General features: G+C 36.3%; 1 protein-coding gene across 7 annotated transcripts in view; it reads left to right on the forward strand.

Annotated features, from left to right (window-relative positions):
* Gria4 (glutamate ionotropic receptor AMPA type subunit 4) overlaps positions 1–15,735 on the forward strand; it is a 345,494-nt gene that overhangs the window by 309,008 nt on the left and 20,751 nt on the right. For 2 of the 7 annotated variants that reach the window (XM_051177803.1, XM_051177802.1), the window contains exon 15: positions 7,502–7,540. The exons of the other annotated variants lie outside the window; for them this stretch is intronic. In XM_051177803.1, the coding sequence (XP_051033760.1) occupies positions 7,502–7,523 (22 nt within the window). In that variant the 3' untranslated portion in view covers positions 7,524–7,540. The remainder of the gene's footprint in view (positions 1–7,501; positions 7,541–15,735) is intronic. 7 annotated transcript variants of the gene reach the window in all.

The following is a 15,735-nucleotide window of genomic DNA, read 5'->3' on the forward strand; positions in this document are numbered from 1 at the left end:
TGGCAATTGCCAATATAGCTCCTTCACTAAGGATGTGGCCTCAAGAACCCCTTTCTCATCATGTTGGAATTTTGATTGGCCTGATCTTTAAACACACAATTTTTGTATTAAGTATTATAAAAGATGGTTGTGAATATCTTCCATAATCTTTAATGATATTTGGACAAATACTCCAGAAAAGTAGACTTGTAATCCCATTTTGTTTTGAATAGAGTCCATCTGGCTAAGAATTAGATGAACAGAACAAAAATTTGTCTCATCTTTCAGCATTCACAGACACACAGAAGCATGCAAATTCCCCCAGTACTATTGTACTTAAGGGTTCCTTAGTCTTCTATAGAGATGCTGACATTTACTGTGAGTACCAATTATTTTATAAAGACAAACTGACATGGCATGTGGCAAGCACATGTGTGTTTACCTGGGGGAAATGTAGTACAAAAGGACCCATTTACTCTTTCCTTCCTTTTTCAGATGTTTGAACACTGTAGAAAACATGGAACTTTCTACAACTATCAGACATTTGATGTTTTATATTTAGCTTTTCTGTAGTTGAAAAAAATGGTTGAAATGATAGTTCCTTTGAAGAGCACTTTCCCTGTTTCTAGATGGCACAACTTGCATGACATGTTCTCACCTTCCTTCCCATTAGATCCAAACCCTCTGGCACACAACTCTATAGATGATTGTTGGCTTCCAAACTGAGATTTTTGCAGGTGATTTGTAAGTTGTTCATTCTGGGGACAAGTGGCAGATACCTGAGCACTGAGTGCAAAGTTCAAAAGTTGCTAAATTTAGTGTTTAGTTCTTTTTCTCATTTTTATCTTTATACTTAAAAGATGTTTTAATGACTTTGGGGGAAAGTAGAAATTTTGTGATTAATTTAGTTTCTACTACCTCCAAAAAGATATATTTAATAAAATTAAATTTCTACCAGAGGAATTTGTTGAGACTAAGGTTTTGCAACCTGATTTGATAAGAAAATCAAGGCTAGACCCCAGCTCTTCTGTTCAAGGAAATTTCAACCTATTGTTTTTTCAGTTCATGCATTTACTTAATAGAAATTAAAATCAGCCATTGTTATGTATACCCGTGATCCCAGAATTTGGTAGATGGAAACAGGAGGCTAAATAGTTCAGTTATTCTCAGAAAGTAGGGAGTTAAAGGCCAGCCTGGGATACATGAAACCCATCTTATAAATAAATCAATGATAATAAATGAGATTAGATATTTTTTAAGCATGCAAAAGAGAAACACTCATAAGTAAATCAATGGTAGTGGATTTCTTCAAGAAGATAGAAGAGAAACACAAGGGCATGGTGGCTTCTATGACTATGAATCACCTCTTTCTACCATGGTGGACGACAGCTAGATATGAATTCCCTCTTACAAATCTTCACAATGGGACTGAAATGAAGTCATTTCCTCTAGAAAGTGGCACAATGCAGATACTCACATGAGAAAAGAAAAACCAACTAGACAGAGCACAATATCAGAAAGGGTCTCCTAAAAGAAGGGTAGTTTGAGAAATATGCAAAACCCATATCCTTGAAGGCAAACAAATGAGCAGCAGGCAGCAGATGCCAGTAGACCTGGACCTGTTGTTTCTGATTTTGTTGACTGGACTTGCTAATCTGAGCAGAATATACTATACGAACACGTTGCTCTGCAGGACAAACACCCTACACCAAAGAATTCAGCTATCTGAGGTTTCAACATCCATAAGTGTGCCTGGCCAGAGTGAGTCAGTGTACAAGCATAAAGATGACTATACTCCCAACACAGGAAGGACAACTGTGGCATCATCACAACGAGGTATTAATAAAAGTTAATGGGTCCATGGGGTTAGTATGTGAGAACATTGTATTCTTGCACTTTGAAATGCACAGAACAGACTTGAATGAAGCATAGTCATGTTTCCATTTTGCCCTTTAATACTGAGTTTGTCTGTATATTCATACCAAACATGTTGTACACCAAGGTTTTCACTTTCCAGTATAAGGTTTTGTTCATTAATCTCTAGAACATAGATTTGCACAATGACTACAAAGTGGTTCTTAAAGTGCTTTTTAAAAATAACTCTTCAATGAAGAGAATAAGTCAAGAAAACTTTCCTGTAGGACTGTGACTTCTATAGATGACAAGCCCACTTGGCCTTTATTGTCACTTATGAATAGCTTTACACAGCCTCAGAGCATCAGCAAAGGTCAAGTAAGAAGTTTTGTGGTAGTGTTAGCAGATGCAGTTCTCCAGACATCTTCCTAAACGAAAGCATCCAGGGGTAGGGGTGACCTGGGCCCTTTAGCTCAGGCTGCTCAGGGTCAGAGTTCTTAAATGGCTCTTATAAATCTGGAGAAAGTAGAAAAGCCTAACCATACTGCAATACATCCCTGTACATTATGGTTCTAGAATACTCTTACCTGAGAGAATAAAGACAAATAATGGGAAAACTGGAGAAGAGAAGGTGGAATTATTCTTTCTATATATACAATAATTAGGAAGATAGAATATCTTGTATCATGTACACACATACAAATTAAAGCTTTGGAGAGATACATAGTAAAATGAACATTAATATAAGATGCCTTTAAGCAGTGGGTCTCAATATTCCTAATTTTGTGTCCCTTTAATGCAGTTACTCATGGTGTGGTGACCCCAACAATAAATTTGTATTAATGGCTACTTCATAACTGTAATTTTGTGACTATTGAGAAACATAATGTAAATATCTGTGTTTTCTGATTTTCTTAGGAGACGCCTGTGAAAGGGACATTCGACCTCCAAAGGGGTTGTAACCCACAGGTTGAAAAGAGCTGCCTTAAAGTTTACTATATTATGAAAATGTAATAACTTCTCAGTGTAGTATTCTCTGTAATTATGCTTTCATGCAGTTTTATGCTCATAATAATAATCATCTACTTAGGACATCATAGATAAACATTGGTTTTTCTGCAAACATAAAAATCTACTTCACCATCTACTTCACTAGAATATATGAGAAGACAGTCATCCACCACTGTAGATAGGAAAACTTCTTGTATCTCATCAGCCAAAATGGAACTAGTTTTATGCTTTCGTATTTAGGAAAGGGAAGATAAAATAGTTGGGTGGTTACAGAACAATGTAGAGAATAATAATTATTCTGTTTAGAATTATACTGTTCACTAATTTAGAATGAGAAAACTGAAGTTTGTTTACTTTAAAGTTTTCTCTTCATGCTCAAAATAGACCTCTAGCTGTTAGTTTCAGATAAACTAACAGACATCTAAGATTCCTTTGTTATACGATATCACATGCAAGGAAATACCTAAGTAGAAAGTCACCTTGCTATCTCCAGATGTCTGAGCCTTCAGAGAAGCAAACAATCTCTTGAAACAGATTTTAATAGAAGATGAGTAGACTAGCAAAACATTGAACTGCTGTTAGCTCATTGCTTATTTTTTGACATATAGACTTTTTCATAACTGAGCATCATTTCTTTTACATGGACAAATCCCACAATTTCTGGGAATCTAAAATCTAGGAAGAGATGCATGAAGAATGAAGTTCACTTTCAAATATTTTATGGCACCATTTCAACGCATATCTTTCATAACACACAACCCAACAACTGAGAAAAAATAAAAGCATAAAAGAATCTATTCTACTTCAGAAGTGCTTTTTAAAGCATTTAATACTGAGAAGTTATAGAGATTTGGCTTTAAAATCTGACTGATAACACAATGTCATATAGCTATTGTATTGAAATGAGTTAGATTTCCCTTAGATTACATTGCTTTTTTCATTCTGGAGTACTCAATGAAGAAATTGAGTGCAGTAAGTTTTTTAAGAAAATGTTAAAGTTTAATGTTTTCTTCAGTACTGTTTAGCGCTAAAAAGAATAATAATTATATTGGAATTTCAATCAAATAAATGATAGCCTAAGAGCTACTCACTTCTACAGTAAATGAAAGCATACATGGACTCCTCTTCCCTGTTGCTTCACTGCACAAAGGCAAATAAAAACCACCAAGAATTACTACCTCATTAGTCTCTCTCTGAAGTGACAACAGGCCAAAGTCCTCCTGGCTCCAGCCCTCAGACTCCTCAAGATATTTGCAGCAGCTAGCACTTGCAAAAATTCAGAAAGCTGTTTCCTGCTTCTCTCTCTCTCTCTCTCTCTCTCTCTCTCTCTCTCTCTCTCTCTCTCTCTCTCTCTCTCTCTCTCTGTCTCTCTCTGTTTCTCTCTTTCTCTTAAGATTTAGTTTTTTTTTTCTGAGATAGGGTTCCTGCGTATAACAGTTCTGCCTGTACTAGAACTCGAACTCACTCTATAGATTAGGCTGTCCTCAAACTCACAAGATCTACCTGCCTCTGGCTTCCAAGTGCTGGGAGTAAAGCACATACCACTACCACCTGGCCACCTGATTTTTTTATCAGTAGAATCTTTAATATAAAAATAAATATTACAAAATTTTGTAATAAAATTCCATAAGGGAACTTGATGCAGGTACCCAGAGAGGTAGGACAATGCCTCTATTACAACTGAAGCTACTCGGAAGACTGCAGGATATAAAGAGAACTGGCTTGGCACTCTCTCCCACAGCAGTTAGTTATTTTCACTAAATAATATAGTAATGACAATATTACATTGGCCAAAAAAATATGTTCATTTAATTTTTAATTTTCTGTTTAATTTACTCACTTTAAAGGGTGCTTAAATTTGACTCATATAAAACATTAAAAATCATTGCATGGTCTCTTTCTAAAGTGAAATGGTCACTGCAACAGTATAATGTCATACTTTGCAAACATACGACTCCCTCTGCCACTTTATTTTAGGGATGGCACTGTAAATAAGGGTTAGATGATTTGCCCGGAGTTCCCCAGCTGAGGTTAGAGCTGAAGTCTTCTGACTCCTTTCTCCAGTGCTCTTATGGGAAAATATTTACAAAAATAATGTATGTTTTAGTATGAATAGAAATCTTTAAATTCTCTCTTTCTCTCAGTTTTGCCAACACTGATAATACCAGGGCACATTAAAAATGTCTGCATAAGACTCAAGTTTGCATAAATTTAAATGTAGATACAAAATAGGATGAATTCTCACTTAGATGAGAAAATTACACTGAGGTAGATAACAAATCAGCCAAAGGAAGACTTTACCATGGTTAAAGCTGGTTCCCACAAAGATATGGAAAATAATTGCCCAATAATCTCCAACACCTGACTTGTTCAATTAAGAAAAAGAAGAAGAGATTCTCATTCTCTTCAACTACCATGTGGTGGGTACCAGCTACCTCCCTGCTTCAGAGCACTTCAGGTGAGAGGCTGCCTGGCTGTGTCTTTCAGTGTCAGAACTCTCTAGACCCCTTTTGAGCTGTAAGACTGGGAGAGTTAGTCTCAGGTGATAGAAACATACCTGGTCTGGAAATTGAATAAGCTTGTGTTGTAATTTGTTATAGTGTGAAATGGAAAGGTGTCTGTAAAGGTATTTCTTAGATAAAGAAGCAGGTCTTACACACCTATGTGAATGAATGGGTATTGCACACTTTTGGTGACATGAGAAAATCCACAAGGATCTATACAAGGTAGAATTAAGGTGAAAATGCAGGCAGGATTTATTTGAATATTATTGCAAACAAGTCTTATATTTTCATATGCAGATGTGATACAAAGAATTTCCCCCATATAATGTGACCATTTAACATATAAAACTTGAGAAGATGGTTTGTAAGGACATTTTAGTAACCTCAGCAATATCAATACTATTTAATTTTCTTCCATTTTTCTCTTTATGTCAAGTAGCCACCATTTACACCTAAAGTGTAAATGCTGCACGGTCACTGTAAATTTTCAACACAGGCAATGTATCTACAGTTGCTTTCTTTCTTTGATTCCTGTATTATTCTAAACACAAGGAATTTAGCTCAAAACTGTGGCAACCATGGATGAAATGGCTGTTTTACAAGATAAAATGTACAATTTTTTTTTTCATTTTAAGCATGGTTTACAATTTTTGGTTGTATTTGTTTCAGAAAAAGGTAGTTTTTTTAAAATAATATTTAGGGGGAAAAGCAATTGGCAGGATAAACATTTTTAGTATATTTACTAACAATAAAGAACATTATAACTGGAAAATTTTATCACATAGTATTTACATCATGAAACTTGAAGGTCATTAAAATTAATAGGGTGAGTCCAATCCAAACCAGATGGAAACAAGATTTGCGGATGAAACACAGAATTTGCCACAGTGCTTTCCCTCTACACATCTTCATAATGACCATTAGGAATGCCCCTCGTTTGCTATCTCTGTAACATATTGGGACAAACAGGTTCCAACATGAACCCACCTGCTCACTTGATGTCATTTTACTTGATGAAGTTTTTTAAATAAGTTACCCAAAGTTAAATAACAATAGCACATGATCTTGTATGGGTTCAGGCTCATTCTTGGTCTCTACTCTCCTTTATGTCTCACAGAATTCAATCAATTGTCTGGTATTTGATTTTATATGGGAACCAATCACCCACCATCTGCGAAATTATGCCAAAGGGTAACTGTAAACTTAATTTAACATCAGTTAACTAGGAAATGCCCTCAACAGAGATAAGAATATTCAAAACTTTCAGATACTATATAATGAAAAGTAAATATTTAGTAATATCTGTCATATACAAGTACATGTAAATAAATTCATTCTCAGACTGATCCCAGAAAGCAATGTTATGTTATATTCATTCAGACACGTGACTTTATGGAAACACATGTCATGTAGCTGACTGAGGAACTGAGGTGCTATTGGGGTCATTACTATTGAATATTCAAACTTGATCTTCTTTCATCATGCTGTCTATCTCTCTGATGACACCGGGAATCCTAATTAATGACAGGTGCTCTAAGGAGATGAAAGCCCAACTGATAAGAGCTAGAGTTCCCTAAGCTCACATGAACTGAAACCTAAACCTTGCTGGTAGGTGGAAGCAAAAGAAAAAAGAAAAGAAAACCTCACCTATTATTTCTTGTATCAGATGAGACTTCCCTCATCCTTCAATCTAATGTTCCCTCAGCATGTTATTTTCAATTTTTATTGGATCAGATTAAGTGCAGCTCCATACCAAATGTTGAGCATAGCACTATAAATTTATATCTCATGACACCTCCTTCTCCATGAAATTTCTTGATGTTCTTTGCTCTATCATTTCTGCTGATCAGTTGCCCAAAAAGTGCCATCCCATGAAATTTCCTGCTGTAAGCCAGTCTGAAATTTATCAGAGTACTCTGACAAGACAGACTAATTGAGCGGGCAACTCTGTGTTTCCCATTTTACATAGCTTTGTTCATTTCCTTTGGCTTAATGTTTAAAATGGGTTTCAATTGGATTCTGTAGAAGCCCCATCATATCAGACAGTTGGTAGTATCATGTGAGACCTGAGGAAGGTGTTGGCCAGAACTGAACTTGACTTTAATACAAGACCATGTTCTATTATTGTTTAACTTTGGGTATTTCTCCCCTAGGAGGAGGACAGAGGAGAACTAACCAGCTCCAGGACCAAGGTAAGAGGGGAGTTTTCTTTCAAAAGAATGGGTTCCATCCATTTGAAGGAAACCCCTCCCCCACCTATTTGTTAATCCCTTTTTCTTTATACATTTATAATTTTTAACCCACCAGCATTAGGAAACCGGCTTGCTACCTATGCATAGTAGTTATTTCAATATTCACTTACAAATTTTATATCAGGATAACAGGGAAACCTTCACGTAAGTCATAATAGTTGTATGTTACGCCATTCATTTTTTCCATTCTCATTAAATATCAGTACCAATCGTCTATTGAGATTTAAATTCTCTAGCTGTTATTTCTCTGTATATAGATTATTCATAGTTATTATCAATCAAACCATAATAGGTTAAAAATGTACAAAAATATTAAACTCCAAAATGTTTCTCACAAAATACATTATTTTCAACTAGCTTTTAATAAAAGATGTTGTTATAAATTTAATAACATCTATTTTTGAAATAAAATGAAGCTAAACTTTCAAGCTGAAGTAATGTAGACTTAGTAAACACAGTAATTTAGAATTAGCTAGAAAAATAATAGGAAAGGAAAATATTTTCTTGGGGACTATTTCCAGCTGCTGATACACCCTTCATCACTAGAGTCTTGATGTTGACTTTAATAATTTTTATGACATATTAACCTTCCTCACTATTGTCTTGTAAATTATCAATATTTCCTATCTTTGGTGTCTTTTTCACATTGTTTTTCCACAAAAGAGTTCCCAAAGGGAAGCTGTAAGGTTGTTAACTGACCCTGACATACACGCTGGGGCACACATGCCACACACACATCATGAACACACAAGCAATAAAAAGAATAAATAGAATTTAAGCTTTGTCAGTTTCATTTAATTAACAATAACTATTGCCCATTGAAACATACTTTATTGTGAACCCTGTTGCAGTTAAGATAAGCAGCTAAGGGACTACCAGAGAGAAAATGATTAAGCAGTTGTCATACAGACCAGATGACTTGAATTCAGGTTGTCATAACTCATGTAAAGAGTAAATGACACAATCCCAGCCCTCCTACAAGGGAAGGGAGGCTGAGACAGGAGTCTCTCCAGAAGATCATGAGCCAGCTAGCCTTGCTTATGCATCTGTGAACAACAAAAGACACTATTTCAAACATGGCAGAAGAGAAGGCTCACCACCCAAGCTTGTCCTCTTACCTCCATATAATGCACTACTACACACCTGTATTCTCACATATGAATACATACACAATATCACATAGGGACAAAAGATATTTTTGAAATAAAGAAGATAAGATATTCAGATTGTTATTTTTATGGAGAAGCTGTAAACTCAACAGTAGCTTTAAGAACTGCAGAACAGACAGAATTCTTTGGCCATAACTCCTTGTGTTCTTCCTTTTCTGAGCCTACAACATAGCCCTGAGCACTGGAAAATCCAGACAGCTTCCTTTCTTTAGCTAACCCTATGTGTCAAACAGCAGTTTTTACCACTTAGGCCCCTTTATCTAATTTCCCTAATCTCCCACCTACCCAAAACCCAGTAAGAAAGACAAGACTATGAGAGAAAATCTATTAACACAAATATTGTTTTGTATGAATAAGCTCCAAATATTTCCCTACTGTAAAGGAGCTTAAGATTTTATACCAAAGGAAAAAGTTGAAGCTGTTCTCACCCAAGAGTTTTATGCAAATTCTACAATATTTGAAAATGAAAGTGAGCCAGACACATTTGGTGAGCTAAATATATCTGTAAAATATGTAGTAAAATAAATTTTAGTCAAGTAAAGCTAAACATGCAGTTGGAATTAAGTCTCTATTAATGATGGATATGACAGTTAGTTTCTCAAATAACTGTATTAACTATTCCAATTAGTAAACTTTATGACAGAAGTCTTATCTGAAGATGTTTTACAGACTAAATGTAGCCAGATTGAAAAGGACTTAAAAAACACCTTACCTGGTCCTTTTTTTTGAAATATAGATGGCAATATTATATTCCCCTTGACATTAAAACACCAAGTGTGTCTTATTTTGTCAGTGTTCTTTCCTACTGAGTAGGAGGTAGAAAGAATGAGTGTGTTAAGTAGACTGGACTGCAGTGTTGAGTGGGTGTTACCAGTGAGTAGCCTTCAAATTTAGGCCCCACTTTACTCATTGGTTTAATAGAGTCAGTCTTATCATATTGCGGTAAATAAGGATCAGGATAAACAAATAGGCCGAATAGATGTTTATTCAGGGAGAAATAACTTACAACCTAGACAGATGAACACCAGGAAATTCAACCCGATCCTCTCCTGTCCAAGTCATGCCAGAAAAAAGAGCACCTTCCTGGCCCCCTCCGACCTCCTTCCTCAGGTCCTCTCCGCCCATCGCTCCACCCCCAATGGGCGTGGTCAGTGCTACAGAAGGACTACCTCACTACATTATCACATGATAACAACATTATACTTTAAAAATACACATAGGCCTTGAATTAGAGAAAAGTTGCAATAATATCTTGAGGCAATCACAATCCATGGAAGTTGTTTGTTGGTGTTCTATATCCCTGCAGAGAACAGAGTTCATTCTGTCTTGTGTACTGAGATACTGAAAGAGCCAGTGGACCTGGTGCTAGATGATAACAGCCAGTGCTGCAGAAATGAAAATATGAATCCAGGGCATTTTTTCAGAATAGCAGTTCTTAAAGATGGCTGAGCATAGTAATGGAAGGCAAATGAAAACTCAAAGATTGATTTCGGGGGATTTAGGTCTTGTTATTTTATTGTATATTTTTTATTCTGCCTTTCCTCCTGACTAAATTTTCTCAACTAGTAAAAGATTAGAACATTTTCTTGTGTTGATAACTTTAGAAATCAAAAACTTATATGCATCTTGTTCCAACCATGGGACAATGGGCTGTGTTAGCATGTATTTAAATCATGACCATGGAGTTTATTGATATCATTTACTAAAGAATATCATCTGCATATTTAGGAAGAAGGTATTGGATTGAAAAGACCACCTGCCTTTTAGGGTTTAAGTGAACATGAGTGTAATAGTGAGGTCAGAGATACCAACTTACTCATGCAGAGTAGATATAAGTCACATGCCCTTCGCAGCTTAACCAGGGAAAATTCCACCAAGTCTGGCAAACTTCTCAGGAAAATCTCAAGTGCCTCAGAGACATAGCAGGATGGAAATAGCATTGAAGCACAGGAAAGAACTTTCACAAGGATCAGAGTCAATGTACTTGGGAAAGAGCACTGGATCAGAAGGCAGATGACTACCAGCCAGCAGGGCTTTGCTGGACAAGTCACCTAACTGTCATTAGGACTCCATGATCACAAATGAGACCTCCCCTCAAAAAAAAAAAAAAAGAATCTAAAGTCTTAATGTTGTCCTTGAAAGTTTTTAGGCCATGACCTATGGTGCATGGCCTAGAAATCATATTAGGGAGAATAAGTAACAAATTCCAGAAGGTACAAGAATCCAAAGTCCAGAGCAGAGCAGAGTTTGCACAGCTTGCATTCATCATAGCAAGGCTTATGCATGCATTGCACCATGGTTGTAGAACATCACACAGGAAGTGACTGACAGCAACCAGTTTTCAGTTTTCTGAACTGTACTTTAGACTAATAATGACCTCAGCCAGAAAAGTAAATGCTATTCCTGAAAACCACAAAGCATTGTACAATCCAGCTGTTTGTGGCATCATCCAAAGCTGTCTTTAGGAACATTTGCAAACATCAGAAACAGTGAGGCAGAGAAGAGGAACACCATAGACTCCTTAGAGCCTCAAAGAAGACCCACTATACAATCAAATGAGAATTTAAGATTGGTCCCTGATATTTTCTCAATTTACTTAAATGTAACTGAAAGGATCTTTCAACAATTTTCCCATAAATATAAGTGTAGTTTTGTTTTGTTTTTTTGTTTGGTTGGTTTTTTTTTTTTGTTTGTTTGTTTGGTTTTTTTGTTGTTGTTGTTGTTTTTTTGGTTTTTTGGTTTTTTTTTTGGTTTTCAAGACAGGGTTTCTCTGTTTCTCTGTGTAGCTTTGGAACCTATCCTATCCTGGCACGCACTCACTCGCTCACTCTGTAGACCAGGCTGGACTCGAACTCACAAAAAAACCACCTGAATCTAACTCCTGAGTGCTGGGATTAAAGGAAGGCATGCACCACCACCACCTGGCTTTGTGTAGTTATTTTTTAAAATCTCTTTTATGATATGTTTATGTGGTTTAATGACCACAAATTGATGTAGAAGCCTGGATATTACTTCCAGACAAACAACAGACTCAGAACTACTCTAATGAAACTGTGGCCAGCATAGTGTCAGTTTAGTTTTGTATCTTCTGAAACTAATAGGCATGCATAAGGAAAGTCACAGTTAATTTTAAAACAGTTATTGCTGGAGTCTAGTGCAGATATTTGAATCCATATGCATTACTAACTTTCCAAAGTATAGGGGCCACCTCTAATCATGTGTGTGCCCTCATGCATTTTATTGAGGGAAAAGCCAGCTTTCATCAAATCCTAAAAGAAATCCAAAAGTGCATGTAGGTTACAAATTATAACCTATGACCTAAAACTGACAATATGAAACTAAACTCCATGAAATATTAGTGAATATTAACCTTAGAATATTCAACATTAACATAATTAAGGTGCTGAGGAGATGGTTCATTGGCTAAGGATCCTTGCTTTTCAAGCATAAGGAGCTGAAATTAAATTGTTAGAACCTATTCTTTTTATATATTTATATAAAAAATTGGGCATGGTCATCTCTAACCTCAACACTTTTGGAGGCTGGGGACAGGAGGATCACCAGGGCTTGCTGGAAGCAGCCTAGATCCAGGTTCAGTGAGTGACCCTGTCTCAAGGGAACAAGGAACCAGGTGATAAAAGCAAATGTCCAACGGGCTCCTCTAGGCTGCATGCAGAAGCATCCACACCTGTACACACATGCACACACACACACACACACACACACACACAGTGTAATTAAACATTGTATGTCACAATCTGTAGCTAAGGCTCTGACTAAGTACCTAGCAGACAGCCTCACTGCAATCACAATGATTCTTGACGATTAATTTACTTCAGGTTTTCTTTTCAAATAAGAATTGGGCATGCACATTCCATAGAACAAACAAGAACAACAACAACAACAAAAAAAAAATGCTGGAAGCTAGTACAGTAACTACTCATTTGTTCAGCTCTCTGGGGCTTAGTCAAAGCATAAAATTTGCAGGTCTTCCTAAGAATTTAATTGCACTTAGTTTCCTGTATACTGTCTAACCAAAGTGGCCTCCAGCCTCTGGCTCAAGAGACAAAACCAAGTGCATCACAGCCAACAGCATTCTTCAGGCCAGCCAACACTTCCCGAGCTCCTTGACTGTAGCTCTGAGATTCTGCTTCTTTAGATTAGAGTTGGTGGAAAGTAGCAGAGAAGGTTTGGCTTGAACACAATAGTTCTGTGTGTCTGCGCAAGTTGCATTTCTGTGGCAGTGGTAAAATGACAAAAATTAACTTACAGGGGTTACTTATAGTTTTCTTTAGTTCACAATTCCAGGTTATAGTCCAATACAGTAGGGAAGTCAAGCTGTGGAGTGAGCACCCAGTGAGTTCCCAAGAGCAAGGGAACTCAATGGAGCTGCTAACATCACACCTCTGCTGGGGAGGGGGTGGGGCCAGGAAAAACTAATTATGTGCCTGCTCTGCTAGCTTTCTGTATTCTTGTACAGTGCAAGGCCCCAAACCCAGGAATGGTGCCACCCATTTTCAATCGCTGTTTTCTCACATCGATCAAGACATGTCCAAAGGCCAGCCTGATTGAGCCGATCCCTCCTGAGGCTCTCTGCCCAGGAGACTCTAGATTTTATCAAGCTGACAATTCAAAATGACCATCACTGAGTCATAGAAAACACTTGAGAGGGTTGTTTTTGTTTGGTAGTTTTTGGTTGCTTGGATGTTACTATGAGTCCCATTACAGAGGATTTGAAATGGGAAGGGAGCATAGAGAACAAGATATAATTAAAATAATTTTAAAATCCCTTTACTTATCGAGTGGTTCATTGTACTTTTCATCCTGTTTCTCAGCAGCATTAAAAGCATGAATAATTTATTTTTACAGTGAGATCACAATGAACCAACATATATCTACTTTTGGCACTATACTATATACTATCGATTTACATGTTGATTTAATAAATATAAACAAAGTGGTATGGGTTATTAATATTTTTCAACACTAGTACCTATGCAGTTGTATAGAATACAGTTACATAGAGTTGAATCAAAGTGTGTGAATCTACACATATTAAATGCTTCTGATATTTAAATCAAGCTTCTGTAAGAGGTATGAACCCAAAACTAATTTAATTATTCACTTAAGAATTGTAAATTTTCTTCTATCTTTTGACATATAAATATAAGGCATTCTACTAACATGTCTGATTTCATAGATTTTTCCCCCCAAAGGCAATCATCTTAAAGTTCATATTAAATAAAAAATAATTTATTTTCTTTCTAGCTGTTAATTCTACATAAGAATGTTAAAATACCCATATTGACATATCTTTGAATATGGGTGGGCATCATCTTTATTTTTATATTTCATTATAAATTTTAAAAAGATGAACTTGCGTTGTTTTAACTAATCAGGTTAGTTTAGTGCCAAGTAAGACTGAATTATTTTTTTGTGCTTTGCATTTTCTCTGTTAGGAACTGCTTAAAATCACATTTGCTGAAAACATCTTTGTTGGTTCTAACGGATTTTATCCTTCATATAATTTATTATTATTTCACATAAGTTTGAGGGTTTTTGAAAACAGATATGTAGGATTTATTGGAGTCTCTGAAAAAGAAAACTCATTTAAGTAAATATTGTAGGTACTGTTAATGCCAGGTAGTTATATTGCATGAAGAAAATTGTATGGCCAGGCAGTAGGGGCATACATCTTTAATTCCAGCACTCAGGAGGCAGCGTCAGGTGAATTCTAGGCCAGCCTGGTCTACAGAGTGAGATCCAGGACAGCTAGGGCTACACAAAGAAAACCTGTCTCAAAACAAAAAAGAAAGGAAGGAAGGAAGGAAGGAAGGAAGGAAGGAAGAAAAGAAGGAAGAAAGGAAGGAAGGAAGGAAGGAAGGAAGAAAGGAAGGAAGGAAAGAAAGAAAGAAGGAAGGAAGGAAGAAAAAATTGTATGATGAAAACTTCAGTGAAGACATAAGAGATGTAAGGCTGAGGAGAGGTGTTTTTCATATGCATATAATAAAGGGTCCTTCCACATCAGAATAATAAAGAAGTGGTATCATCTTACAGAGATTAGGACAAAAGACTTTGTCATGTGCATATATTACGGCATGTTAGACAATAAGGAAATGTTGGTTTTGTTAAGTGAAATGAGACTGAGTTCATTTCAGCCAGAGTAAAGAAATTATTGCAAATTATTCATCTACAAACAAAATTTTCTACTGAGAGACATTTACTAAATATAAGGGCCTGTATCATTTTAGATTCAATTTTATTGCATCATTACAATAACTGTACTTTGAGTTTTAATGTACCATTTAAAAAAAAAAAAAGCGTACCATTTTGGCTTGGAGAAGGGATTAAGAGGGCAAGAGTATCTGCTAGGTGAACATGAGTACCTCCATTCAAATTCAAGCACCCACGCTAGAAAAAAGTCTTGGTATGGTTGTGTACAGTCAGTAATTCTACCATTGTGGGGTCCAGAGACAATGAAATGGCTGGAGTTTATAGCCACCAGCTTACTAACTCTAGCAGCTTACTAACTCTGACATCGTCCTCTGCCCCCCTCAAACATTTACACACAGAGGTTCAGGTACCAGTAAGCATGTTCAAACACACACATATGCCATGCACTTCCACCCCAAACAATACTTTACCTACCTTAAGTGTTGTAGATTTGCTTCATTTATTTAGGTAGACATGGTACCAGATGTACACTTTAATGCCCCACCAACAGTGAAATAAATTCTATTGCAATGGATTGGAAATAAGAATCAGTCTTTTGTGGAGTAACAGGAAGAAAGGTAATTGTCTTAGCCTGAGATTAATGTGCCTTGTACTAGTAAAAGCTTACTTGTATTAACTCCCCAAAATTTGGGAATGCAAACATTTTCATTTCATACTTTCCATTCTGCACCTGGTTTTATGCTAGGGAAAGGTCATTGGTGAGTTGTTTGTTCTTAAAGTTCCCATGAGGCA

Source organism: Phodopus roborovskii, unplaced genomic scaffold (genome assembly GCF_943737965.1).
Source record: "Phodopus roborovskii unplaced genomic scaffold, PHOROB, whole genome shotgun sequence".
Classification (NCBI taxonomy): Eukaryota; Metazoa; Chordata; class Mammalia; order Rodentia; family Cricetidae; genus Phodopus; species Phodopus roborovskii.